Genomic DNA, 27,968 nt, shown 5'->3' on the forward strand with positions numbered 1-27,968 from the left:
CATTTTTAATCATCAATATTGCATTAATTTTTTAAAGATTTATACGAGTACCTATTTGCAGTTTTGTTGGATTGCTTTCGTATATCACGTGTAATTTCGATAGATTGGAAATTTCGACTGACGGTGATACCTTCAGTTGAGAACTTGCAAAGTTTATAGATAGCATTGTAATCTTGACATAATAAAGGAATAGTGTCCCAACTAAGTGACGTAAATTGCATTTCCCTGGTTTGGTTTTCGCAAGTTTTCGTTCCTTTAGTTAAGTAAGCAGAATCGACCATAATCTATTCCTAGTATGTAAAATAGAGATACTAAGTATCTAGGAAATAATGTTTTCCTGTTAATCTCATTATAGTTTATTGTTGTCAAGATAGAAAATTTTCCTCTTAGTATTATACGAGTAAAGTCAAGGTTGATTAATATACGACATACTTAATAGACAAATAATAACACATAAACCACACACGGTAATAATAGCATTATAAAACTAAGTACAAAGCAGAATCGTGGAATGAAATATTGCTGTTTGATCGTCACTACAATAAGTATTTTATATTTTACGGCATTCAGTAATAAAATCAACTAAATCGTTTTTATTTAATTTGATATTCTAAGCACGAATTTACAAATACGATTCTTTTTTTGAGACAAATATGAGACACTGATTGTTTTATTATTTTTCTTTATAAACTTATTTTACCTTGCCCATGTTCTCGCCAAATGGTGCATAGGGCACCGCATGGGAACGACGCGGTATCAAATAGATCCTTGATTTATTAAGTCAAGGAATACATTTGACAGAATGAAGATGTCGAAAGTAAAGGAAGTAAGAGTAAACGATATTGCTAATGCTATCTATATGTATAAAAAAATGAAGGAAAAATAATTACCAGGAAGAGTAGAATCTTAGCAATGGTTAGAGCACTCGAGGCGGCATACCCGTACTCCTGCAAACTTGTGAAAGCTATCTAGAAGGTATACGAGCTCTTCGAGAAGTAAGTACGTATGTACTAATATATTATAACCCCATAGGAGTTGACGTGACAATCACATACTGAGGTGTTGTATTGTTACGTTGAGTTTAAGGGACTGTAACAATACAATGCATAATTTGTTTACAACACTCCGTATTATAGCGATGCCTTTTTTCCTCAGTATGTCGATTTTTTACTAAATATGCTAAAATTGTGTTTTCAAAGTGATTTTTGATTGTGCATTGAATTTTTAGACGAATATCGGAACATTTTTTATCCCAAAAACAAAACGAGTATAAGTATATTATAACCAAAAATACCTACAATAAAATGATTGTAATGAAAATGTTTTAACTTGTCAGTATTAGCGTCATCTATTGAAAATATATTTATGAATGAAATATATTTTTTCAAATTTGGCAACAGATGTCACTATACAAAATAACAGTATTTCAGTGTTAGCATATCAATACAATTATGTATTCCCCACCATGAAAAGCTAAGTAGGACCTTGTATAATAGTTACCCCGTATTTATAATAGTTGCGTATCTAGCAACATCACACAAAATTTAAATTGAGTTTTGTGGTTATATGTTATTTCTTTAATTTTTTATTTTAATAACTTAAAAATAATACAAATAAGGAATATCAATAGAAATTTATTCTAAACATGGAGAGACATAGTTTAGGAAGCCATACGAGAAAATTGCGATACCGGAAATTACTTGAAAACCTCGAAGAACTAGGTTTGTTGTTATTTTCTTATTATGCTCATTACTTTGTTGTATGTTGTATTACGTTTTGCATTCAAATATGATTAACTTTATTCATTTTTAAATCACAGTGATTTGATACGAAGCTTACTAGCTGCTAGCTGGAGTAATTATGTTTATTTGTACGAGGTCATTGAGGTAGAAAACAAAGTAACAATGAACGAATTGGAAAGGCAAAGATAGTTTTCTGCTTTGTTTAATATAATTTAATTAAAAATTTTATCGCAATAAGAATTTTTCTTAGATTTTTATTACACGCAGTGTTTTATTTTATGTCTTACATCGAGGTTGGCTCAATGATTTGGGGACCACATGAGCTTAAGTCCTCTCTTATGGTAGAGAAAGTCCAAAAGAAGTTTCTGAGGTATCTCTACATGAGGAGAGTACGGGTATTATCCTTGGCTCTACCCGACTAAGTTTCTCCAGGGTATGCTTGGCTACAATAGTTTAGAGATTAGAAGGAATGTATATTTGATAACACATTTTTATTGATTGTTGCGCGGTATGATCGATAATCCTGAAATTATCCGGAGCATTGGTCTGCACGTTCCCAATAGTTACCTAACACAGCGTCGGCATAGATTGTTTCTCATTCCTATATACAGGACCAACCTGCCGATGTTTATGCCTGTAGAAAGAGCTACCGCTGTGCTGAACAATATCACGCCGGATATTGATCTATTTCATGTGTCTGAGGGGGTATTCCAAAGCTGGATTCTTCTATATCTTTAACAAGAGTTTTCTAACTTTTTTATGAGGTCAAGGGATCTTATATTAGGTCTATTATGACCTCCCTCTGTATCATAGGTCACTCTCAAGACCTACGTGAGTCATATAGCTCACGACCTGTCTTGGTGGTAGGAGCTTCACCTTCTCGGAGTCCAGTAGTGGTCCTCCAAGGATGTGACTTTGTTTGCGAGCGAGTGCGTCACAGTTATAGAGAATGTGGATTGGTGTTTCGTTATCCTCCATACAAAATCTGCATACTGGGGAGTCATGTAGTCCAATTTTTAAATATGTTCTTACCAACTTTCTAATTTATGTTTTAATGTATGCTTTGAATTTTAGTTTGAAATGTATATATTAATTATTGTAAAAGAAAAACATTTTTTTTTATCACATGAGTTTATTTTATTATGAAGACTAGTTTCGGAAGCTATGCTTCCATCTTCGGGTCTAAATATAAAGTTTATATTTGGACCTAAAGATGGAATCATAGCTTCCGAAACTAGTCGTCATAATAAAATAAACTTTTATGGTAAACAAGTGTTTTTCTTTTACAATTTCATTATGTCTTACCACAAAGTGAATGCCGAAACAATAAACAAAATATATGAATTATTATTGAATAAATTGAAATATAAATTTCAGATGATGGCAATATAAACCACGCAGACTCCATAGCCAAGGCCACCAATGTAATAGAAGAAGCGGACATGTTGCTACGCGATGGAGATCTGCAAGAGAGAGTGGACCACCCCGGCGAGGGGCTGCTGGACTCCCGCGTGCTGCTGGCCTCATCCACCGTGATGAGCAAGCTTGCCGACGGATTCAGCGGAAACGTCAATGTCTACGACCCCGACGAACTGGCCGAACATATTGTAACTAAATACTACTACTACTACTACCATCATGCCGTTTCTCCGCAGGGGTAGGCAGAGAGGATAGAACGCCACACTCTTCTGTCCTGACATACACTCCTCGCCTCCTTCACATCCATACATCTAGTCATACATGCCCTCCGATTACGCAGACTTTTGACACTGCCAGACTTTAGGTTCTGATCTGATCGTGCCAAGTCTTTTTCGGTCGTCCTCGTTCTGTTTTCCCTCTCACATTCGCCACATATATTTTCTTAGTCATTGTAACTATATTTTGAACATAATTCTACTTCAAACCCTCATCCGCACCCCAATGGTGCATATGGCACTGCATCATATAAATGCAGTGTTATCTTGATTGTTAGCACATGAAGGGAAGGTGATCAGCCCTCCGCTTCAGGTACCAGTCCAGGGTAGTATTGAATAAATATTAGAGTGAAGAAATCACTTATATTTATTTGACCTGCCCCTGGGAATCGAACCCGGGACCTCCAGAACGGTAGCGGAGCGTCCTGACCATTACACTACGGAGGCAGACAACTTATTATTAGAGACCTGTAACTTTTGACTTACAAACCAATGAGTATAATTCATTTTGCAATTACCGGAAAACAAACACTCAATTTATCTAAAGGTGGAGACTGACCGGAGCATTTCACCGTAACAAAACGTCGTAACATTGCTCGCGCCAAGCATCAGCGAGCATCCGAAACTATGGATGGAGCGCTCGGCTCGCTGTACTGACTGCCTGAATGCTCGCATCGTAACATGTTACGTTACGACGAAATGCTCCGGTCAGTCTTCACCCTAATCAATTCTATTGGTTATCCCCATATAAAAATAATCTATGAATATGCTTTCCTTTTTAGAAATCTTTTCCTCAATATTGGGCATCGATTGGTCTGCCGAAAAGGATTGGCAGCTTTATGTATCTTCAAGGGGCCTTCCTGCCCGGCCCTCCGGCGGAACGGCCTCAGAGACAGCGACGGCAAGTCGAGAGGCCAAAGAAACACACGACATGCCAACCGGAGACTCTTGATGAGACGCAAAGAGTTGAGGAGGCTTCGGAGGCAGTAAAAAAAATCAAGAAATTCATAAACCGACAGTACAAAGCCAATAATAACCAACCAATGAGCTATTTTGAAATCGTCTTGAATCCAAACAGTTTTTCAAAGACAATAGAGAACATTTACCATATTTCTTTTTTAGTCAGAGATGGTTTGGTATCGATACAAATTGGTAAGCATATTTTACTATCACTATCAAAGCCAATAACTATTTAATCAATTTCATCATCAATAAAAAAATTCCTTGTTGTAAAAGGTATTTCAAGATTCAAGGTAGATTGACACATAGTTGTCGGGCAGTTTTTTCATCAACCCCGGCCCTAATTTTTCTTGGAAAGTCTGCTGCCCGACCCTTAGTATACTAATCACCAGTAACCCGAAACCCAATTTCGATCTGTATAATGTTTTTTTGGCGTTTCCCGAGCTCTACCAAAAGTAAGCAAGTAGAATGCTTATAAGCTTCTCCCATTCTTTAACAACAGTATGTGAAAGAAGCTTTTAAGCGTTTCCCGCAAAAATGTGTCCATATAAAAGAAATAGGCAAATAAATATGAGGATATCTCACCATAGATACATACATCTAAATAAAACGGTCTCTGCTTAATAATAACTTTCTCTAACCAACCATACATGGCTCCAGTAAACTCACACATAAAGCGTCATGGGATTTATGATATATGTAGGAGTAACTACATAAAATTTCAATTGTTTTTAATTATTATTTGTGAATGCATTTACGTCATTAAATGTTTCAGAGAAAAAGGGCTTTGCTTCATAATAAATTCAATTCTTTATTTGGAGAGTTAAAAGTTTATACATAAATTGCATTTTTATTTCAGATGAAAACACCAAACTACCATGCTTAGCTCCCGTTTCCAAACAAGATCGGGAAAGAGACAACAGTAATGAACAAATAGAAAATAATCAATTTATTATCTCTCTTGACATGAAAGATTGGCAAGTATGTACAAAATTCATGAGTTTCTTATTATTTTAAGATCTGCCTCCGTAGTGTAATGGTCAGCATGCTCGACTACCCTTCTGGAGGTTCCGGGTTTGATTCCCATGGGGGGGGGGTCAAATAAATATTAAATAATATTATAAGTGATTTTTTCACTCAAATATTTATTCAATATAACCCTGGACTGGTACGTGAAGCGGAGGGTTGATCACCTTTTCTTCATGTGTTAACGATCAAGATGACGCTGCATTTATATGATGCAGTGCCCTATGCACGATTGGGTTACGGATAAGGGTTTAAAAAAATTAGGATGAGTTTTGGAAAGCGATAAAGTGAAATAAATTGAAAAACAACCCTTGTAGATTGCAAAATCTTTATCTAATTTTTTAGGGTTTATTTATCAAATTAGCTGGAGACAGATTCGTTTGATTTTATGAATAAAAGTGGACATTACTTCAGCTCATTTTTTCTTATTTTATTTTCAGGATGCAGTGAAAGCTTTTCAAATAACGGAACCTTTAATGGACTTATAAAATAATGGATAAAATAATAATTCCCCAATAATGTGATATATCTACACACTTTTCTTATCATTTCCGGTCAAAATATGTGATGTGATGTGTTCAAAATGTGAATCATGAGGGATACCGTTAAACAAAGTTTAATATAAAAGCATCCTTGCAGTATTGTACCTTAATAATATCAGTATTCTTAATAATTTATTGCTGGTAATGTTATTTTTAAATTATACAAATTAAGTATTCTATCAAAAGTTGGTAAGGTAGGATATTACGACATATGTAGTATGTATTCTTAAAATAAGCAGACATGTTTATACATATTCATTATATATTTGCAGAATTTTCTGTCATATACACTAAGACCTCACTTTGCGTCGTAGATACGTTCAAAAATTTCACGACGCAAATTGAAATTTACAAAACGGGAAATTACCTTCTAGACAATTTAAACATGATTCTCTGAATAATAATTAAAAAACAACGCAATTCGAAACGACGCAATAATAATTAAAAAAAAACGCTAAGTGAAACGACGCAAAGCGAGGTCTGAGTGTACAAGATATTTATGGTACTTTTTATTCATTATTATATTTTTAATGTGATAAACAATTGTTGTACAAAATAAAATATTGAAAAACTTGTAATATTTTCATATTGCAATGAATAAATTATTTGTATTTTTTAATATTTATTTTTATTTTTGCTAACTCTATCATAACTGAATTTATATGATATGCAGATTTTTTCACCCTCAGAGATAATTGAAAAAAATACGTTTTTTGGTATTATAAGTTTGGTTCTTATTCAAATAATAATGATTTATCATCTAAAAAAATCCACCTCCGTAGTGAAATGGTTAGCGTGTTTAGCTACCATGCTGGAGATCCCGGGTTCGATTCCGAGGGGGGGGGGGGGGTGAAAATAAATATTGGTGATTTTACACCCTAATATTTTATTAATATTACCCTGGACTGGCTCCTGAAGCGCAGGAGTGATCACCTTTTTTTTTTTTAGATGGGAATTGCATTTATTATTTACCTTGCTTATTATGTATAAGGTTTATAGATCATTTAGTGGATTTTTGTTTCTTCTAGATAATTAAATATGTTTTTATTTGAATCTGTGTTGGGAACAGGAAGGATAATCTAGTGTGGGTCAAATAGGAACTTCTCAGCATTTGCTCATCAGCAAAAAAACCTTGCCTTCATGTAACGATCAAGTTAACACTGGTCAATACGATGCAGTACCCTATGCATCATTGGGTCCACACCCATAAGGGTTAGAAGAAGAATCATAAAAAAATGAGGCATTAACACTCCAGAATTTTTGTTTTTATGTGACATTATATATGCATGTGAATTTTAGTGTATTGAACTGTTTAAAATTTGTCTTTAAAAAAACATATTAAGATATTAAAGTCAATTTAAATTTAGTACCTATTACAAAAAAATAATGTCTCTCAAACTATTTAAAACTCATTCGTTTTATTTTTTACCTACTTTAAAAAATCATGTCTTCCAAACTATTAAAAACACTAATTTTTATTTTTATCACTCTTTTGCTGTAAATATCAATGACAATGAAAAGAAAAACGATATTTTTTTAATAGTAGTAATATGATGATGATAATTGATTTGCATAAATCTGAAAACTTATCAAAATGATTTAAATTTAATTTTGAGTTGTACAAATAAATAGTTTATTAAAATATATTACAGATATCTCACAAAGAGATAGAATTTATCGGGAATGGAATATGGAAGCCTTATACAAGATTTTCCCAAATATAATATAAAATTGAAGTTAGTATCATTAAATTTATTATATTTATCACTATATTTTTATATATAAATATTTTTTTTGAAAAGGTTATTATTTATACAGATGTTGATCAAGGTGATATGAAAGCACACATTTGTATTTGTTTAGTAAATTTATGTAGTCAATAGCAAGACTAAATTGCAATATCTTGATTGAAAATGAAGAAAAAAAATAGGCAAAAGTGATTATTTTTAATTACCTTTCGTGCATTTACAAACCATAAAATATTCACTATTTATTGATTTTTTATTAACGTTGTAGACGGCACTGCAAGTACATTACTCACACAATGTGTTCTTGGTGCCATTTAAAGGCCAAACTTTTATTTAATTTGATTTTCAAGATACGAAAATATTACATCATCCAAATTATTCGATTGACATTATTTAAACATTTAATTTTTATTAACGGACAACTAGGTGCCCCATTTTACTTGATTTAGCCTAAATCAGGATGAAGAAATCGTCAAAATACGGATGGTTTTCAAATTACATTCTTTTTTAATACATTTTTTATAGTTTTTAACCATTTAAACCTAATATACACACAAAAAAGAGAGAAAAATTAAGAATATAAACATTTTACAATTTTCATAAAATTAACTCTTAATCCCCATTCCTTTATTTTGCCTTTGTTCCATATTTTATTTTGACCTCCGTCGGCAACAAATTAAAAATGTTCGGAACGATATATTGCAGTGTTGGACTCCCATATTTATTGTTAATTCTTGGGACTATCAAACCTTCGTTGTGTGTAAATCGTGTATTGCATATATTCAATAATAAATTTAAATTATCAACAATCCTCATTATTAGATATTCATCAATACAATATTTATGTACATGTATAAAAATATGTCCGCCTCTGTGGTGTAATGGTTAGCGTGTTTAATTACCGTTCTGGAGGTCCCGGGTTCGATTCCCGAAGGGGGGTTTAAATAAATATTGGTAATTTTACATTCTAATTTTTATTTAATACTACCCTAGACTGGTCCCTGAAGTGCAGGACACTGCGTCAATACGATGCAGTGCCCTATGCGCCATTGGGTGTGGATAAGGGTAAGAAGAAGATATAAACTTTGGCACTCAAATTCTGTTGATTATTTATTATATTTTGGTAAACAAAATGAATTAATTTACCATCCAATTCTTATTTGAAAACCGTGAAACCTGGATGTAAAAGACCTGGATGTAAGTTAAACCTCTTTAAAAGAGAGCTGGTTTAAAGTCCCCTCCTTGAAAAAAGGTCTCTCTTTCTCTTTATAAGAGAAAAATGTTCCGATCCCTTAGACTCTCTTATATACAGGTTCAACTGTAATCATAGAATTACGACACTATGCAAGACTAAAGATATTCATAAGGTTTTATTTTTTAATCACTTCTTGACAGAATGACTGCTCTGCCGAAATTAGTAGTGTTAATTTAAAACCCCAACATAGTTAAACTTTTAACGAAATGAATGAATTAATCAAATGTAAAAAAATTAAGTATCATATTATTTTTTGACATGTCTTTAAAGATGAAGAATATGAAAGTCTGGGCATTTACGGGGCTGACGACCGTCATAGGCTGGTGATCACTTTACACAAGTGTAACATTCACCAATTCTACCCATTATTGACAACCACACTACTCTAATTCTTGGAAGTTCTATATATATGAACCAATTCAGAAACATTGTTATTGAATCACTAGAACTTCACCAGAGACAGACAGACTTTTTATTAAGCAGAAACTCTTATCAGTATGTGAGGTCCGAATCCTCGATTATAATCACATACATGAGAAACGCCAGAAAATATGATTTTTATTTTTATTTTTATTTATTTACAACATTTTGAGTGTGTCCAAATACTGAACAAGTACATATTTGGACACACTCAAAATGTTGTAAAAAAATTAGGGTTTATTATCGAGAAGTCGTATGTTAAATTTCAAAATAACTTCTCTGAACTCGTTTCAATGTACATAGAATAGAAGTCCTTTCGGGTCTAGACTAATTTACTTTCAGATTATTAAACTGTATATCGCTCACTCCTTTCAAGAACGTCATAAATCGAAAATCGTCAATTTTCAGTTGTGCATGTTTTCGGAATGCCCAGAAAATGTACTATGTATATCCCAGCAAAAGATGCATATTTTAAACTTAATATTTACCTGCTACAGGGCAGAAAGTGTTGTTTTTGCATTTTAAAGAAAAGGTATTGTTTAATTATTTTTTGAAATGTACTAAATATTTTTCAAATGGAGAAAAAACCTTCAGATTTTACCTAAAAAGATCTGTAGCACAGTAAAAAGTTCAATAAGTGGCTTGATACATTGTATTATATTTTTAAACTTTAAAAACGTTCTCCTGAAAAATCTTTTTTTTTTATTTATGACGTTCTTGAAAGGAGTGAGCGATATGTATAAAATGCATTAAGAAATGTGCACACATCTTTCTGTTTTTATGGTAAATAGACAGTGAGTTATAACTGAGTCTAGATCATAAAATCATTTCAGTATTTATCTCTGATAAAAGTAATTATAATAAATGTGAATAAATGTAAGTCTCATAAAAAATGGGTTAAACATCAACCTTCAGTCAATGTAAACAAACGTTTGTATAAAATATGCCTGCTGAACTAATATACGTACGTACATACAATTTGGTAAAAATGTCTTCACTCTGTATTAGGGCATTCCACTTACGTAAATTTTTGCATGTCTGGTAATTTTCTTTCTGTTCCTATCCAGCAAAATATATTTCAACAGGTGGAATCTAACCTTCACCATACCATGTTGATAAAAGGTGGTTTGTCCCATCATGTCAACGTAACCTAAGGATTGCAGAAAAAATATTGTAAACAGCCTTTAACCATTCTGTAAAATAATATTCAAATCACAAATTATCAATTTGCACATATCGCTCACTCCTTTCAAGAACGTCATAAATAAAAAAACTTGATTTTTCACGAGAATGTTTTTAAAGGTTAAAAATATAACACAATGTATTAAAAATAAATATCAAGCCACTCATTGAACTTTTTACTGTGCAACCGATCTATTTAGGTAAAACCTGAAGGTTTTTTTCTCCATTTGAAAAATATTTAGTATATTTAAAAAAGTAATTTAACATTTTCTTTTAAATGCAAAATAACATTTTCTGCCCTGTAGCGAGTAAACATTATGTTAAAAATATTTTCTGGGCATTCCAAAAACATGTACAACTGAAAATTGACGATTTTTGATTTATGACGTTCTTGAAAGGAGTGAGCGATATGTATCAGAATGAGTTTCCTTCTGCAATATCTTTTTTTATACACTTTATTGAAAACTGGTTAGCATGTTTTGTCATCATGCTAGATTGTGACCAGGTTTACCACCAGTTTTGGTATAATTCATGGTCTTTTGTACAATCTGTTTATATATTTGTCAACTTAAAAGCTCAAAGATAAAGCAGACGCGATACGAATTTCCCTGTAGTCAATCAGAAGTTGATATCCGGATTAATATAAATAAATAATATTAAATGCAGTAATATTTTGACAGATTAATTTTAAGACATCTTGACTGGTTAGAACAGCCATACTCAACCTTTTTTTTCTTCAGGCCACATACATACACGTACATATATTTAAAAAGTTACGCGAACACTATACTTCTATAACGAAAAGAAATATTAATCCACCCCCCCCCTTTTAAGAAAACATTTTTGAGAATTTAAAAATTGAACTAAAAGAGAATAATAATAGTATTAGAGCTGCAGTATGAAAGACGTAAGTTTAAAAATCGCCTCATATAACTATAATTTATTTTTAGAGTTACTTTTCTATTAATAATACATACTAAGGTCGTGTAAAAATAATGAAAATATAAGAGCGATTTTTTACATTTATAGTTAATGACAAAACAGCTAAATAACAACGTCTCTACAACTTAAACCGTTAGAAGTTAGTAAGAGGTTAGTTAGAAAAATGGTCATTATTATTTTGTAAACATAGTTTCCAAAAAGATAAAATAAAACAAATACTACGCAAAATTATATTTCAACTATTTGAATCTGCAAATATGATAATTTGTCAAAACTATGCCTTGTTTGAAATAGTATTGCTTTAATTTTTAGCTGATCAATTTGTTCACCTTTTACTCACCAAACTGCATTACGGATGATTGAACAAGCTTTCTAAATGTCTTCAATAAACTATTTGATATCGTTTTACTTTTTTGCTATTACTCAAGCACGAAGTTATATAAACATTGAGCAGAGAGTGGTAAAGATTTTTTCGTGGATCTGGGAATAGCTAAAGGAAATAAAAGTACTCAAAAGTAATTGGTATTCAAACAAATGAAATTTATTAAGAGTATTATTGTCAATTTTTTTACCTTAAAAAAGTTATAAATATTTTATGTACCTACATATTTACACATTTTATAATCTTTCATATCATACTTTGCTATTTATAACATATCAATGATTATTATATTTTACAATTTATACAAACAAATCATATGAATATGTTAATTAAAAACAACCTTTTTTGTCACCGAGATTTAAGTACACAAAATATTATCGATGCAATATGAAAAAAAAACACCGAACGAATTACTGATTGTACACGCCACTTGTATTTTCGACTGAAGCAAAAATAACAGCATATTTTGTCGTTTAAAAGAAACATGGAATAGAATACTTTGTAATTAATTTCTCTAGAAAATCATACTGTCTGTCTATGACATCAATTAACCAACAATTAAATATATTCAGTGGAATCAGAACATACAACACTTATTTTAATAAAATAAATATGGAAGGAAAATATTATCAACTAAATTCACAGCTTAGTAAATAAATAACAATTATCAAGATGTGAAATATATCAGATAACAAAAATAATTAGAAAATGGGGGATATGCAGTCTTTCTCTTAATTTAAGAATAACTAACTGGGCGTTCGTCCATCATGAATCATCGAAAGTCATTCTCCCCGGACCGTGGTTCTTCATAAACCTTCTATACTGCTTGTACTTATTATTCTCCGCTAACGACTTCTTGAGAATTTCGTCTTGCTCTTCTTTCCACTCTAGAAAGTTTTCTTTAATCCAAAGTTCTTCGTTCAAATATTCCCGCTTTGTTTTATCTTCCAAAGAGTTGAACTGATGCACTCCCATCTTGAGATTCTTCCTGATGATGTATAACTTCTCCTCTTCCCCGTACGGCTTCTTCAATATGTCATAATTCCACACCCATTTGCAATACCACATGACATATAAGGCGAGGGTGTAAGGCAGGTATACTAGTTGAACCCACAAGACGTCAGACATGCTGGGTTTTGCGTACGATCCCTGAATGTCCATCTTTTCTTCTATTACCTTACGAATCAATCTTTCTGTTTCTTCCCTCTGTTCGGATTTGCTCTTTTTCGCATCTCTCTTCTTTGGCTGTACTTCTTTAATTTCACTTTTAACTAACTCCAACGCTTGGTTTCTGTATTTCGGAACGGTCATGAAGTATTTGATTGCGGACTCGTACCTCTGCCAAGCGCTGTAATACTGGATGATGGAGATAATAGAAATGGCTACAGCTATCACAAGTCTTACGTCTATTCTGGGGGCAACTCTTCTCCTGTAGTATCTATAATAATGAGAGTAGAATTCTAAAGGATTATCCAACATGTAATTGTAATCCGTTCGTTCTTCTTCATCTTTCAATACTTCGTAGGCAGTGGCGATGATCTTGAATTGTTCTTCTGCCTCTTTCTTGCCCTCCGCTGTTTTTTGAAGATCTGGATGGAATTTTTTGGCGAGTTGTCGATAGCTTTTCGATATTTCACTCTTAGTGGCTTCCCTGTCAACTCCGAGAACATTGTAGCAATTTTCTTTGCCACAATATAGTCCTTCCAATAATTGTGCATTTATGTAAGGAATTACACAAACCGCTAAGAATATTATTAATTTCATTTTGATGTATTTTTTAGTGAACTTTTTACAACTTTATTCTTGGTAAGACCAAAACTCCTTCCACGGCCTATCGGGACAACATTACACGTCGCACGCCAACTGCCACACAACAATCGTAAAATTTGACAATTGAATATAAAATTGACGTTTACCACTTGCAAGTGTTACCATTATAAAATCATAAATAACGCAATCCTATTCACAAAAAAATAACCGTAATATTTATTGTATTTTCATATTTTTTTTGCTGTCGAGTAAATGCATAACCAAAAATAATATATTATTTTAAAATTATAAAACCAACCGACGATTACTGACGATGACATACATTTTAAGCACAAACGTATTGCATTATGCTTAGAACATTTTATTCAAATTAAACACTTGAATATACCACTTTAATGAGTTTTATTTTTATTTACGACTAGTTTCGAAAACGATTCATCTTCTGGTACAAATTAAAACTAACGAACAAAAATATATTTAGGTGTATACCATATAAAGGTGAATAAATATAGGGAGGGGGGGTTAAGGAACAAGATTTTCTGTAAAAGGAAACATTGATAATAATGGTGGCCTATTTTGAAACAGTATATTATCAATTATAGTTTTATCTCAATTTAAATTTTTATATATTTCTAAATTATTCATGACTTGACCTTTATTTATAACAGAGTGTAATAATTTAAGTGTATGAGAGTCAAATGAGTGGTTAGTTTCCATGATATGATTTTCAAATTCCAAAAAATAATAACTTAATAAAATAATCATGTCATTCCACAAAGTTAATGCCGAATCAATAAATAATATGCTTAGAACAGTTGCGATTAGAGACAAACGACGTATATCTTGAGGATTTATAAAACCAGGAAAAGACGCTTTGAAAATAAGAATACAGTTTTTTTTCGTACTCTACGGTTGAATCAGGTATAAAAACATGATCATAGTATTACTATGAAATAGGTACCTACAATAGCTTGTATTCAAAGCTATTTGAATTGGGACCAGAGATTGAGAGTGTTGTCCAAATAATTACATTTATAAGTTCGATTAAATATAAATACATGTTAAACTAAAGATGAAATAAGAAAAATCCATTCAAAGTGATATGTAAAGTATTGAAATCATAACAATATACATAATTCATTGAACTTCAGAAAAATTGTAAAAACCATACATATTTCTGTAAGGAAACAGATACAGAAATCTTGAAAAGTTTCCATAAAGTTATTGAAAAGCTTGTCAATTATGAGTTGTTATAAACGTCCAGAATAAGGCACAGATATGGTAAAAGAAATTATATAACGCCTGGCAACACAGGTATGCAAATTAGTCTTTGAACACAGGTTTGACACTGACATCTATACAAATAAGTCTTTGCTGACATCTTTGGACACGAGTTTTCGATATTCCAGTATATAATCTTTGTTATGGAAAGTATCAACAATGTGGCGTGTTTTGTATGTTGTTTAAAATGAAATAGTTAACGAATAAAAAATGGATTTACATAATAGTTTTGTCAAAGTCGTGTTTTTACATTTATCAAAAAATAACAGCAAATTCAACAAAGCTTTAATAAAAAGACACAATGATCATTTAAATAAATATGGGGAATACAGTTTTCCTCTCTCAATACATCCTTGGAAGAAATATATCGTAAAGAACGATACGGCACTATCACCTGAGACGATTTTTGACTATGCATATGGAAAAGATGTATTCACCGTAAAGGAAGGTTGTGAAAAATTAACCTGTGATAGCGAAACTTGGCCTCTCAAATTACAAAAATGTTCTCGTATAAATGAAAGAATACACATGTTTCTTGATAGAAAATCAACAGTTAGATTATGTTTGGAAACCTTGTCAACTAACATCGAAATAAAGACGGATTCACCAAAAGTCATAAGAATGTCGATACAAGGTGATATAGAGAGTGACATCAGTGCAAAACGGCTTCATTTGCTGACCGGTGTTTTCGAGAACTTATTGCAGTTGAACGGAGCTACCCTTACGGACAGCAAATCACCCGAAGAGATGGACAAACATGTCCATTTTACTAGAAAATCTACAGATAATCAATACGAAGGTGCCATCAATGTTCTATGTGCCGTAGTTCTAAATGTACAAACTGGTCTGAAGGAGAGTGAGACATCACCTGAGCAATATTTAGAGTAAGTAAAAATAATTTTATACTTTTTTGCGAGTTTTCTCCACCATTTTATTGAAGTCTGAAGTATTTTTTTTTTAAAAATAAACATCTTAATAGCTCAACTAATTTGAAAATATTACAGAAATTCTATTGTTTACATGCATTGTAAAAGAAAAACACTTGTTTTTTACCACTTGAGTTTATTTTATTATAATGACTAGTTTCGGAAGCTTATGATATACATTTATTTCGAACAGATAATTATTTATATTTTACTTTATATTTAGACATGAAGATGGAAGCATAGCTTCCGAAACTAGTCGTTGTAATAAAATAAACTCAAGTGGTAAAAAACAAGTGTTTTCTTTTACAATTTCATCATGTCCTACCATAAAGTGAATGCCGAAACAATAAATAGTTTACATGCTTATTCTCTTTGTAATCTACTCAAAGTAAGGTCTATAACGTAAAAAGTAAATTTGTTTTACTTGATTTGCCTTTTGTTATATTTTCCAGTAAAAGAAAGATGGACATGCAACTAATTGCGCAACACAAATATGGGTTGAGAATTAAGAACGAAGATCACTGGAATGCGTTTTTGAAACAGCTCGGAGAAGCAGCGGTGGCCTTTGACTTGCTGCAAATAAAGCATAGTCATCCTGTTTCAATAAGTTTAGTAGACAACGGATCAGGATGCAGCAAAGGTAATTTTTTATTTCACTCAAGAAAATTTGCAGAACAAACAACTATTTTGTAAAATTCTGCAAAAAATAAATATTTTTACTGAATGTAGAACCTTTCATGTTAGCTATGCGTTTTGCATTCTGTATAATTAACACTAATATCTATATACAGTGAAAGCTCTATCTATCGTTTTTTAAAGGGATCTATTGAAATAAACTATGAATGCGCGAAAACAATAAATGTGGGATTATGTGGTCAATACACAAGGACAATCAATCGAGTAAAGATACCGTCCTCCCAATCTGCATTCCCATTGGTAGGTTAATACTTTAAGAAAAATACAAGTTTTAGATGTAAATAAATGTTTTTTTTTTAAATACAAAGCTGAACAGAACCTAAATATCTTCAGACCTCTTCAGAACTCTGCTGTATCCGTCAACCTTGGGTCACACAAGCTTTCGATAGTCTGTATCCCATATGTGGAATAATGTAAAAAAAAACAGACAAAACATAACAAATATACAGCGTAATTCAAATAATGAGTGTGGTAAAATGGTCGATAAAAATGGTCGATGCGATCCATTTTGTATGAAATGAATTAGGGGAGAATAAATAAACAACACATCTGGGAATACGATTATTCGAGGAACGATAGATGGAGGTTTCACTGTATTTCAAAGAAATTTGACCCTAGTGATTCCCAATTCGTTTTTTCTTCATACGACTTCAAAAAAGACCTCAAATTCGGGTACCCATTATTTCGGGAATGATAAATAAAACATCTATTCAGTTTTTCTAAACATTTATTACCATCAAAATACAGTTCTAAGGATGGTGAAAATCAGTTTGATGTGACAAAAGTGCACGTTTTTCTTTGCATTACTCTGAAAAATCTGGTTGCTTTTTGGTTAGATTCAGTCTCAAGTCGCCTTCGAGTTGAAATCTGATCCATTGAAAATATATTATTTTAGCAATGTGTGCTACACATGACAGTGTAATGATTACACTGATCGACTGAAAATATATTTCGACAATTGTTGTTTGCGTAATTGAGTTTTTTTTTTACTGATTACACTATTTAGTCAAGAGATTGCAGTGCATAACTTTGCATACTCACGGGGGTACCAATTGGAAAACACTGCTCTATCCCAATACCGATTAGGATTTCACCTACATTTCACTTTCAATTAGAAGATTGGTGTACAATACGACAACAATACTCCTTGATCACAAGAATTTTGTATTAAAAAAATATTTAAATAGTACAAAATTATTATTTAAGAAATTTTCAAAATCCTGATTTGTTTTTGTTTGCCTCCGTAGTGTAATGGTCAGCACGCTCGGCTACCGTACTGCAGGTCCCGGGTTCGATTCCCAGGGGAGGTTAACTAAATATGTATAAGTAATTCTATCACTCCAATATTTATTCAATATTACCCTGGACTGGTACCTAAGGGGAGGGCTGATTACCTTTCCTTCATGTGTTAACGATCAAGATAACACTTCATTTGTATGATGCAGTGCCTTATGCACCATTGGGTGTGGATAAGGGTTTGAAGACGAAGAAGATTTGTTTTCTTAGAAAATTGTGTAGGATTTATGAAATGTTTTCTGATTATAGGAGCTGCTTTTGTGCTATATAATGGAGCTCGTCTAGCTAGTATAATCAATACCTTTAATGAAAAGGTAAATAAAGGTGTCTACCCTGCATTACCTGACTTGAAGGATACAGATTTGGAATTATTAAAGGATGAGGTAAGAAAAACAATGACATTAAGTGAAGAGATGTAGATTATAGTTAAACACCGTTTAGTTAAACACATCTAACTTTGAAGATTTGGAACAAGGCGACTAGTTGACAGAGATGGAGAGACTATTCAAACATACGGAAATCCCCCGATCAGGGGCTAATATTGAACTGTCCACCTTGAAGTGTTAAACCTTTCCCTAATGATTCTAAAAAACTTCAGCCTGCACCGGTGATGTGTATTTTGTACATTATATGAATATGTGGTTTAAAACCGGGAATAATGTGAATTCTCCTAAATGTTGCTTTTATTGACCTTAGTTGAAGTTGAAATGGAACAATTTTGTAATGTTAGCTTTGGTAAGTATCTGAAAACGAGAAAAAAATGCATCGCAAACAGCCGCAATAGCTAGCGTAGCGACACAACCACCGCGTAAGACGATCTGCGCACTACTCTGGCGTGGTAAACATGCTACAACATGCGCTTATACACAAAGCACGCCACGCACGCACAAACTGAGAAACGTTTGTGTATTGGTGATTTTATCCCTGATTTTTTCACAAATGATTTATTTCCGTTGCTGCAAATGAATAACTTTATATTATAATAATTTCATTTAATATACAATTATATTATGGAAGAATACAAGAATTCTGAGCCCATATCTATTATATTTTATATTGATATTCTCATTTTAAAAGTCGAGTTGTAGTAAATACATCGCTCACTCCTTTCAAGAACGTCATAAATCAAAAATTGTCAATTTTCAGTTGTGCATGTTTTCGGAATGCCCAGAAAATGTTTTATATCCCAGCAAAAGCGGCATATTTTTAACTTAATATTTACCCGCTACAGGGCAGAAAGTGTTGTTTTTGCATTTTGAAGAAAAAGTATTGTTTAATTTTTTTTTTAAATAGACTAAATATTTTTCAAATGGAGAAAAAACCTTCAGGTTTTACCTAAAAAGGTCTGTTGCACAGTACAAAGTTTAATAAGTGGCTTGATATTTATTTTTAATACATTGCGTTATATTTATGAACTTTAAAAACGTTCTGAAAAATCAAGTTTTTTGATTTATGACGTTCTTGAAAGGAGTGAGCGACATGTCACCGGGAGGGGAAGGTTAAAAAAGAAAGGAGGAACAAAGCCCTCTCACAACTTATATAGACTCTGTGAGTACATTCTCGTTTATACAAAATATATCAGTAATCAATATAAAACAACAAACCCAAGTGTCTAAATTAAGGAATAATAAACAAAAATAAAAGTTTAGATAATCGCTTCCTAAATTACTTACTTCTTGTTTAAATGATGATAGGTCACCTACCCCATCTTCAGTCGCGTTTTTGTCCTATAATTGAGTCAGAGGCCGGTGGTTTGACCTCCACTCTACCACAACGTGATTCCTGTTTTAAGTACAAGGCACTTAGGTTCACCTGAAAAAAGTATTACGAATTCAAAAATGTTTGTGTACATTTGTACGTTAGTCGTTGCCAATAACTCATTTTTTTGGTAAAAGTAGCCTTCCACTTTAAGCGATTTCTCGTATCTTTTTTCACATTTTTTACTAACAATTTTTTTGTTGTTTTCAATGCAAGAATGTTTTTACATTATATATTGAAAAAAATATGAATATACAAAGATATTCAGATTTTTAAAAATAGACACAAGGTAAAAAGTCACATCAGAGTAACCAAGGTTTATTTATAGAATTGGCGTTTAAATTGTAGAACTCCATTTTAATTTATATATTAAATGTTAAAATCAAATACTGATTTTTGAGTCTACTAAATTATATTTTATCATTAAAAAATTGTTTGTGATAATTTTTTCGCCTATGTTTTTAACAATAAAATACAATTTCAAACCCTTATCCGCACCCTATGGTGCATAGGGAACTGCATCATATAAACGCAGTGTTATATTGATCATTAACACGTGAAGGAAATGTGATCAGCCCTCCTATTCAGGTACCAGTCCAGGGTTATATTGAATAAATATTACAGTGAAAAAATCACTAATAATCATTTGACCCCCCCTGGGAATACAATTTAGTAGATTAAAAAAAACCCATGTTTGATTTTAACATTTAATATAAAAAGTAACCAAGGTTCCCTACCCTTAATCTAGAAAAGTGGTATTATTTGATCTCAAACATATTTTTTCAGGATGAATGGATATTGGTTTTCAATTACATCCTGGCGTACTCGGGGATCCTAAAGAAATGTTTAGATTTTGACTCAAAGGATTGCATACTGTTGCCACATCTGCTGTGCACTTTCCTCAGTGGGATGGCAGGAAGGATCAGCATGTACTATAGAAGAGTGAGAGTATTAATGGTGAGATTCATCAATTTATATTTACATATACTTTCAACAACTCAAAATTATCCATTTCAATAATTGATTCGGCAGTCACTTTATGGTAAAGTTTGTCCATTTTTAATTTAAGTTTTACTTAGTAAATACCACTATTTATTCAAATCTATTGTGACACGTGTTTCGATGCGTTCCGCATCATTTTCAAACATTAAATGCGGAATGCATCGAAACACTTTGACGGCCCCTACGTAGAGTACTCTATCTGCAAATCTGTTACTTTACAGGGGAAAGCTTAGAAGATTTTTTCAACGTATTTTTTATTTATTAATTAACGGTTTTATCTGAAATTCTAAACTAGTATTATAGATTCAAAAACACAATAAAATAATGTATTAAATCGTTGTAAAACTTTATGCTTTGTCGAAATTAAGTAGTTAGCGTTTTAGGAGTTCAGTTCATTTCGAAAATTCGATGTAGATAGCGTCTTATACGCCTGAAAACTAGGCGTAATTTATTTTATATATATTTTTTGTTTATTTATATATGTAGATAAAGGTCTGTTGATAACGTACACCAAATATCTCAAAAATTGACAAAAATGTAGTTAGAGCACTTTACGTAGGGTACATCGACTTGTCACAATAGATTTTTAGAAATAGTGGTATTTACTAAGTAAAACATAAATTAAAATTGGATAAATTATTCAATTGTTATCGACCGTCTTCTGACTGTTGTATCTATGTTTGCACAAATTTAACAGGGGAGTATTTTTGCATTTGCCATTCGTACCATTGATCCCATCTAAAGTATAAACTATGCATTTGAAAAACAGATTAATTTTGTCTTTATTTATTGATATAGAGTAAAAAAGTAAGAAAAATCTTGATATTGAATTAATTCTTTCTTTTGAAAACAGTAACAGAAAAGGTTTAAAAAATGTGATATCTGTTAAATAGTGAAAGGTACAGGAATGATAGAAACGCTAGATAAATTTATATGTTTATCAGAAGTTATCACCAGGAAGTCATATTCATATAACCAAAATATACAAAAGCCAACAAACTATTTGTAACATTAAAATATTTGCAAAAATTGTATCAACATTCCTATGTATAAATTTTTTTTAAAGACATTTTGCTGTCAGTATCGTACCATGGAATTTTAGTACTACATAAAGTAAATCTTATGGTTTGTAAGAATAAAATGTTTAAAAAAAAAAATATATATATATATATATATATATATATATATATATATATATATATATATATATATATATATTTTTTTTTAAAAGAAATTAATGTGCAAAAAAATTTGTTAAAAAGTACACTAATCATTACTAATTTTAAATGTATCAGTTCACACATATTGCATTTGCAATCGATTGGATGTATCTACCTACAAAAAGGTTATGTGTAGGTCAAATAAACTAATCTTGCAAGGTAGCATTACCTTTAGATAAATCACTCACTCCTTTCAAGAACGTCATAAATAAAAAATCGTCAATTTTCAGTTGTGCATGTTTTCGGAATGCCCAGAAAATGTACTATATCCCAGCAAAAGAGGCATATTTTTAACTTAATATTTACCCGATACAGGGCAGAAAGTGTTGTTTTTGCATTTTGAAGAAAAGGTATTATTTAATTATTTTTTTAAATATACTAAATATTTTTCGAATGTAGAAAAAACCTTCAAGTTTTACCTAAAAAGATCTGTTGCATTTTAAAAAAATTAATAAGTGGCTTGATATTTGTATTTAATGCACTGTATTATATTTTTAAACTTTAAAAACGTTCTCCTGAAAAATCAAGTTTTTTGATTTATGACGTTCTTGAAAGGAGTGGGCGATATGTAATACGTAACTCAAATTAATTTAAATTAGTTTGACTCAAGTGTCTCACATGACGTTCTAAGTTTTATGTGAACTCATTCAAGAAAACCTTTTTTTTTTATTGTGGCACAATTACAAAACCTAAACATTCTTTTGGTAGTCTAATTATAAAAAAAAACTTACTGTTCTCATTGCTGAATGCCTTATTTATGTATTATTTCGAGAAATAAAAATACTTTGTGTTCTGATCCACTCACATTTTTACTAACCAACTAGTTTCGGCAACAACCTGTTGCCCTCTTCAGAGTTTATTTATTACTTATGGGTACTCTTCAGGGTTTATTTAAACAGGGTTTGTTTATTTAAAACCCTGAATAGGGCAACAGGTTGTTGCCGAAACTAGTTGGTTAGTAAAAATGTGAGTGGATCAGAACACAAAGTATTTTTATTTCTCGAAATAATATATCAATATTATCCACAAAGTTGATGCTTTCAATATTCAAAACAGCCTTATTTATGTTTTCAATTCAAATAGGTGAGCAATGATATATTTTTTGCACATTGTGTATGATTTCCTATAATCATATTGTACTTATTTATTTTTACAGCAAAAATGGTAATCTTAAAAGCGGGAAATGCTTATCTTTTGTTAGCATAATACCGTGATAATGAAGAAATAGGAATCCCCAATTTCTCAAAATTTTAATCAAAGTTTGCATACATGTGTTGATTATGCAATAATAATAAAAAATAAATGCACGAAGATATTTTTCGGGTTTTTCCCTTTATTTTGTGAATAAATGATATTTAATAACAATAAATATTTACTTTTCTAGAATACTCATTTAACCTTTTAACCGCGTCAACTTTGTTCCTGAGAGACGCCCGTACGCGGCGGTATTTCACCGTTTTTAAAATGATTACTTTTATCATGTATTTAGTTAAGAAACCATTTATTTTCCTAAACAAAAACGTTCAATGGGATTCATTGTGCCTTTTTGGTAATCTATAATACACTTGTGTCACATTATTCTTGAAATATTGATAATGTGACCATCGACATATTTAATGATGGCACGGAGAAATACAAGAGGACTATCACCGGATTGGTGAAATCAATTTCAAATTGATTTTACCAATCTGGTGGAGTCTTGAATTTTATACCTTATGTAGCGTAGTTTAATTTCACTTTTTATTTTTACTTTTAATTTTAATTTTAATTTTTCTTACTTCATTACTTTTAATTGTTACTACCCTTTTTTTACCACCAAATTACTATTGTTTATATATGTGTTTAACCTGCACCTTTATTGTTTCTGTAAGCTTGTTGTGTTCCCATGTAATTGATGAAAAACATCAAAACTATTTGTATTGCACTGTATTTCGTTTATTGTAATATTTTTTCATTGTTTGTGAACCGTAAATAAATAAAAAAATATATATATATATATATATATATCGTAGTATAAATAAATCAAAGCACGCATCGTGTGTCACTCTTACCCACTGGCGATGCGTAGCGTCGAGAGTGAGACAGATATAGGGCATGATTATGGCGCGGACTAATTACCGACCGCAAGAAAAATCAGGGATCTGTTCTTTTATTTATCCTTATGATGTTACAAATTATTAGTCAGATATTTCAACAGATGTCATGAGGCCAAGGATTGACGTATTATTTTATCCAAAGTTCCACACCATGAAAAAATCCCTCCAAGTTGAACTGAGGTTCGAAACTTGGAGCAATGTAAAAACACAAACGGTTATGTCAGCCGCGTATGGGGCATGTTTTATGAAAACACATACGGTTATGCGAGCCGCGTGGATCCGGTTAAAAATAAAATGGATTATCTTGTACTCTTTTCCTTTTGAATATAACAATTTTATATTACGCATAATACTTACCTGTCCACGAGTATGGCGTACATGTTCGTCTAAACAAAACTTTCCTTAAAGGAGTATGGACCTACATCAACGGCCGGGCTAATACCTAAAGCCCGGTGACATTTACTTCTCAAATGCAATCTGTGAGTGTATTTAAAAACTAAAACCACGCTTCAGATTATTTTTCTGTTTTACCCACTACATTTTACTTAAAACAAAGTTTGTGTGACATATAATTATTTACATATAGTTAAAACCTTAACAAAGAAATTGATGTATAATATTCATATAAAAACATTGGATAATTCCTTCTTTTCTTCCTTTGAAATGTGGCTGGCGCAAAAGGTAAAAATACCCTTCCCGTCCTTAAGCATCAATCGACCGAACGGGTAGAAATACATACCTTTCCCATCCGAAGTATGTTAAAAATTGTGATTGAATTTTTATTGCTTGGAAAAATTCTATAATGATTTATTGTGTTTATGATTTCAGGAACCCAGGAAACACTTGATGCCACTTGTTCATGGACGAATACATCTACTCATGGCACTTCAAACTGTACTCAACCACGCTTTGTCAATATTAAACATAGTGCCCGTGACTCAAATGTAATCAGTCATCTGTATTCAACCAAAAAATCATGATTTTTTTATTATTTTGTAAAAAATAAAAATCTTTTTCTCAATTAAATGTCTTTTATATTTTACAAAAATAGTAGTGAAGTATTAGAGACGCATTTTTACTGGTTTAACTGACTTTCTGGCCTTTTTTTAACCTGTCAAATCTGTATCTGGAGAGAGTTTAAAAAATAAAAAATAAACTTTTTTTTTTAAGAAAACCTTTTAAATAAAGCATCAATAATTTTAATATAAAACATAACATGTTTATTGTTGTATTTTTTTAAAAGAAAATATGTTGTTTATATTGTGAGTGAGTTGGCAAAAAACGTTAACTCTAAAATCCCTGTTATTTATAGCTTTGAGCCTGAATAAAATATCTGCTACTAAGCTTAAAGTATACCACATAATATATGTGCCATTTCAAACTACAAACATAGTGTATTTTTCTAGTTTATAGAATGTTGAAAACTTTATGATATGCATCATTGAGTCAAAATTGCATATTTTCAAGTTAACATTTTTTGTCAGTACACCCACGATGTAAACATATTTTCTTCAATAAAAAAAAATACAACAATAAACATGTTTCATATAATAATTATTGATGTCTTATTTCATAGGTTTTCTTTGGCAGCGTCATTGTGATGGCGTCACACAAACTTTATTTTAAATTAGATGTTGTGGATAAAATGGAAATAATCTAAAGTGTAGTTTTAGTGTTTAAATACGACAGATAGCAGTAAAAGTGTAATTTTATAAATAAATGTCACTGGGCTTAAGTTATAAGCGTGGCCATGTGGTATCCCTATACTCCTTTGATTTTATTTGATTTATTTCAAAAGGGCTCCCCTCGGAAGAGAGCAAAATTTAAGAGAGAAAAAATACCAGATCAGGTGAGCAAAAAAACTAATTTTTCTTCACATAGTTACTAATAATAATAACGATGTTGGATAATTTATATATGGCCATTATCCTAAAATACTAAGGTCGCTTCTCTGTGAATAAATTGGTGAAAAGAAAATTATGGAAATGATTTAGCAACTATTGCGTTATTAGTTTTTTTCTAAAGATTATCTCACTCTCACTGTTTCTAATTGCTGGTGGAAGAGCATTCCATCCCATAGGTCCTGCAACATCAAAGGTCCGCTCACCAAATTTAGTGCTCTGGTTGCGAGCTGGTGAATCACTTCACCCATGGCAGTTGTAGCGAGTCGAAGCGCCTGTCGTTATCTACAATGGAATAAAAAATAGAATGTGTCAGGTTTTGACTTGCGATCCTGAATTATTGTACAATCTCCCCCTCGCTTCCAAAACAGTAGGCATATTTCTCAGAAAACAGTTCTCAGTTATTTAGCGGAACACTGGAATAACGTATTCGCATTTAAAGAAAAAAGAGAGTAATACTGTTTGCGCAAAATGTAAGTATAAAGGTTTGCGTAGCGATGCTAATCAAGTGCGAATGCTCGACTTGTGTGTATCGCCGTACTTAGCAATGCCCAGAAGCAGTTTTATACTGAATACTGAATACTCTACTACGGTTCCATGTTCCATACTCAGTTTTCTCTTCCTATACGTACTCTGTATGTACAATACGTTAGGATAAAGCAATATACATATTGCATCATTGCATGCGAGTCGATCTTCTACTCGCTCACCTTGGTTTTTTTTTCTCTTTCAATACTTGCAGCCCATATTATTCATTTAACTCTTATGAACTCATTGTTTTTTTGTTTTAAACAGTTCATCGAAAATAAACGGTGGCTGTGAAGTCCACCTCTGTAGTGTTTAATTGAATGCTGTTATATTATTTTTAATGTTTAGTGAGATATTTGGGTGATTTTAAAGAGGTGCTGGGTTTGATTTCAATTTTGATATTTTTTAACCTAAAAGCAAGATTTGATTGAACTAATTTAATGATCATGATGGCATTGCATTGTAGTATTGTCCGAAAAAGTTCTTTATGCAAAGGGTTACCATTTGTCAGGTATATGATGCAAAGCAATAGTATGTTTGCATATTTTCGATTTTAATGTATACACTTTAAATTTTAAGTTTGTAATGTGTATGTTAATTATAAATAAATAAATTGAATTGATTTAAAATTGAATTATTATATATATATAATAATTTAATTTAATAAAAAAATTTAAAGCGTAAACATTAAAATCGAAAATATGCAAGAATACTATTGCTAAAGGTGTAGAAGAATCCCGCTTCGAAAAACACCTTTAGACACATGGAACAGATCAATATCCAATTAGATATTGGTCGACATAGCGGTAGCTAATATCAATAGCTATAAAATGTGTAGCTATTATATTGTGTATCAACCTAGCAAATGTCCAAATATGATATTTGAAAAATGTAAGGAGTATTTAAAAAGTACTGGAAGACAAAGGAGCGTTAAATTCTTCGCTCGGATCAATGAGAATTTTATGGGTTCTGAAATCCTTAAAATAAATTGTGCAAAAAAATTTGCCCTTACCGATAAAAAATAGGTTATGAAAACCGGAAAAATGAGGAAAATCTCTCGTCTTCCCTTAATTACCCTACCAAAAAAATGGCTGACGGAAACCAAAGAATAAAATTTGGCATTTTCCTGAAAATATCCTGACGAAATAACTCAAAGCACGGCAACCTTATCTGGGCACAGGATAAAGGAAATAAGATATTATCATTTACCTGTTATTAAAAACGGATTTAAATTACAATCAACCCATGTTTTGAAAAAATTACTATTTTAAATTGTGTATACACAAGAAAAAATACTATCTAAAAAGAAAAACTGAATTATTCTTACACAATTCCATTTGGAAAAATAGTAACATTCGAAAACTGAAAAGGTTAGGCAAACGTCAAAATAGGAATAATTGTCATGAATACCTTAAAATCTCTTGTAAATAACGAAGATTGCACAGCCCGACCGATGGAAGGCGTCAATGAAAGTCATATTGTAAGCGGAAACGGAAAAATATAGAGAGATTTACTGGTGGAAATTTTCATCCCCCAATAGAAATAGAGCCGCCCAAACAGCTGTTTGTTTTGTTTGGAAGCATGAAATTCACGTGACTTTT

At 31.6% G+C, this 27,968-nt stretch overlaps 3 protein-coding genes and 1 long non-coding RNA gene across 7 annotated transcripts; 2 read left to right on the top strand and 2 right to left on the bottom strand.

The window, feature by feature from the left end:
• The first annotated feature begins 1,503 nt into the window (after positions 1-1,503).
• Positions 1,504-6,583, top strand: Nse4 (SMC5-SMC6 complex kleisin component Non-SMC element 1). Its single transcript, XM_088274655.1, has 5 exons — positions 1,504-1,721; positions 3,120-3,349; positions 4,219-4,588; positions 5,256-5,377; positions 5,863-6,583. Exons 1-5 carry the CDS (start codon positions 1,646-1,648, stop codon positions 5,908-5,910), a joined length of 846 nt encoding a protein of 281 aa, XP_088130781.1. The 5' UTR covers positions 1,504-1,645; the 3' UTR covers positions 5,911-6,583.
• A 3,167-nt stretch (positions 6,584-9,750) lies between these two features.
• Positions 9,751-27,963, bottom strand: LOC148300521 (uncharacterized). Of its 4 annotated transcripts, none has more exons than XR_015838937.1 (4): positions 27,778-27,963; positions 25,974-26,124; positions 19,536-19,674; positions 9,751-10,537 (listed from the first exon to the last, which is right to left on the bottom strand). It is a non-coding gene; the product is annotated as an uncharacterized LOC148300521 (long non-coding RNA). The 4 variants fall into 4 exon arrangements; XR_015838938.1 differs by lacking the exon at positions 9,751-10,537 and adding an exon at positions 18,258-18,818; XR_015838939.1 differs by lacking the exon at positions 9,751-10,537 and having other exon boundaries at positions 18,258-19,674; positions 25,980-26,124.
• On the bottom strand, positions 12,026-13,832 carry LOC148300522 (dnaJ homolog subfamily C member 25 homolog). Its single transcript, XM_088274657.1, has one exon. It carries the CDS (start codon positions 13,655-13,657, stop codon positions 12,659-12,661), a length of 999 nt encoding a protein of 332 aa, XP_088130783.1. The 5' UTR covers positions 13,658-13,832; the 3' UTR covers positions 12,026-12,658.
• Positions 14,989-24,959, top strand: LOC148300523 (DALR anticodon-binding domain-containing protein 3). The gene is made up of 5 exons (XM_088274656.1): positions 14,989-15,828; positions 16,323-16,510; positions 18,112-18,245; positions 20,407-20,577; positions 24,767-24,959. Exons 1-5 carry the CDS (start codon positions 15,155-15,157, stop codon positions 24,884-24,886), a joined length of 1,287 nt encoding a protein of 428 aa, XP_088130782.1. The 5' UTR covers positions 14,989-15,154; the 3' UTR covers positions 24,887-24,959.
• Positions 27,964-27,968: the final 5 nt, after the last annotated feature.

Source organism: Brachycentrus maculatus, unplaced genomic scaffold, assembly GCF_059751285.1.
Source record: "Brachycentrus maculatus isolate JH-2025_06_01 unplaced genomic scaffold, ASM5975128v1 h1tg000700l, whole genome shotgun sequence".
NCBI classification, from domain to species: domain Eukaryota; kingdom Metazoa; phylum Arthropoda; class Insecta; order Trichoptera; family Brachycentridae; genus Brachycentrus; species Brachycentrus maculatus.

Coding starts and splice junctions, on each gene's coding strand:
- LOC148300522 (XM_088274657.1), bottom strand. CDS start 13,657: ATGAAATTAATAATATTCTTAGCGGTTTGTGTAATTCCTTACATAAAT.
- LOC148300523 (XM_088274656.1), top strand. CDS start 15,155: ATGGATTTACATAATAGTTTTGTCAAAGTCGTGTTTTTACATTTATCA. Junction 18,246..20,406: donor TGGAATTATTAAAGGATGAG/GTAAGAAAAACA, acceptor ATATTTTTTCAG/GATGAATGGATATTGGTTTT. Junction 20,578..24,766: donor GAAGAGTGAGAGTATTAATG/GTGAGATTCATC, acceptor TTATGATTTCAG/GAACCCAGGAAACACTTGAT.
- Nse4 (XM_088274655.1), top strand. CDS start 1,646: ATGGAGAGACATAGTTTAGGAAGCCATACGAGAAAATTGCGATACCGG. Junction 1,722..3,119: donor TGAAAACCTCGAAGAACTAG/GTTTGTTGTTAT, acceptor TATAAATTTCAG/ATGATGGCAATATAAACCAC. Junction 3,350..4,218: donor ACGAACTGGCCGAACATATT/GTAACTAAATAC, acceptor TTTCCTTTTTAG/AAATCTTTTCCTCAATATTG.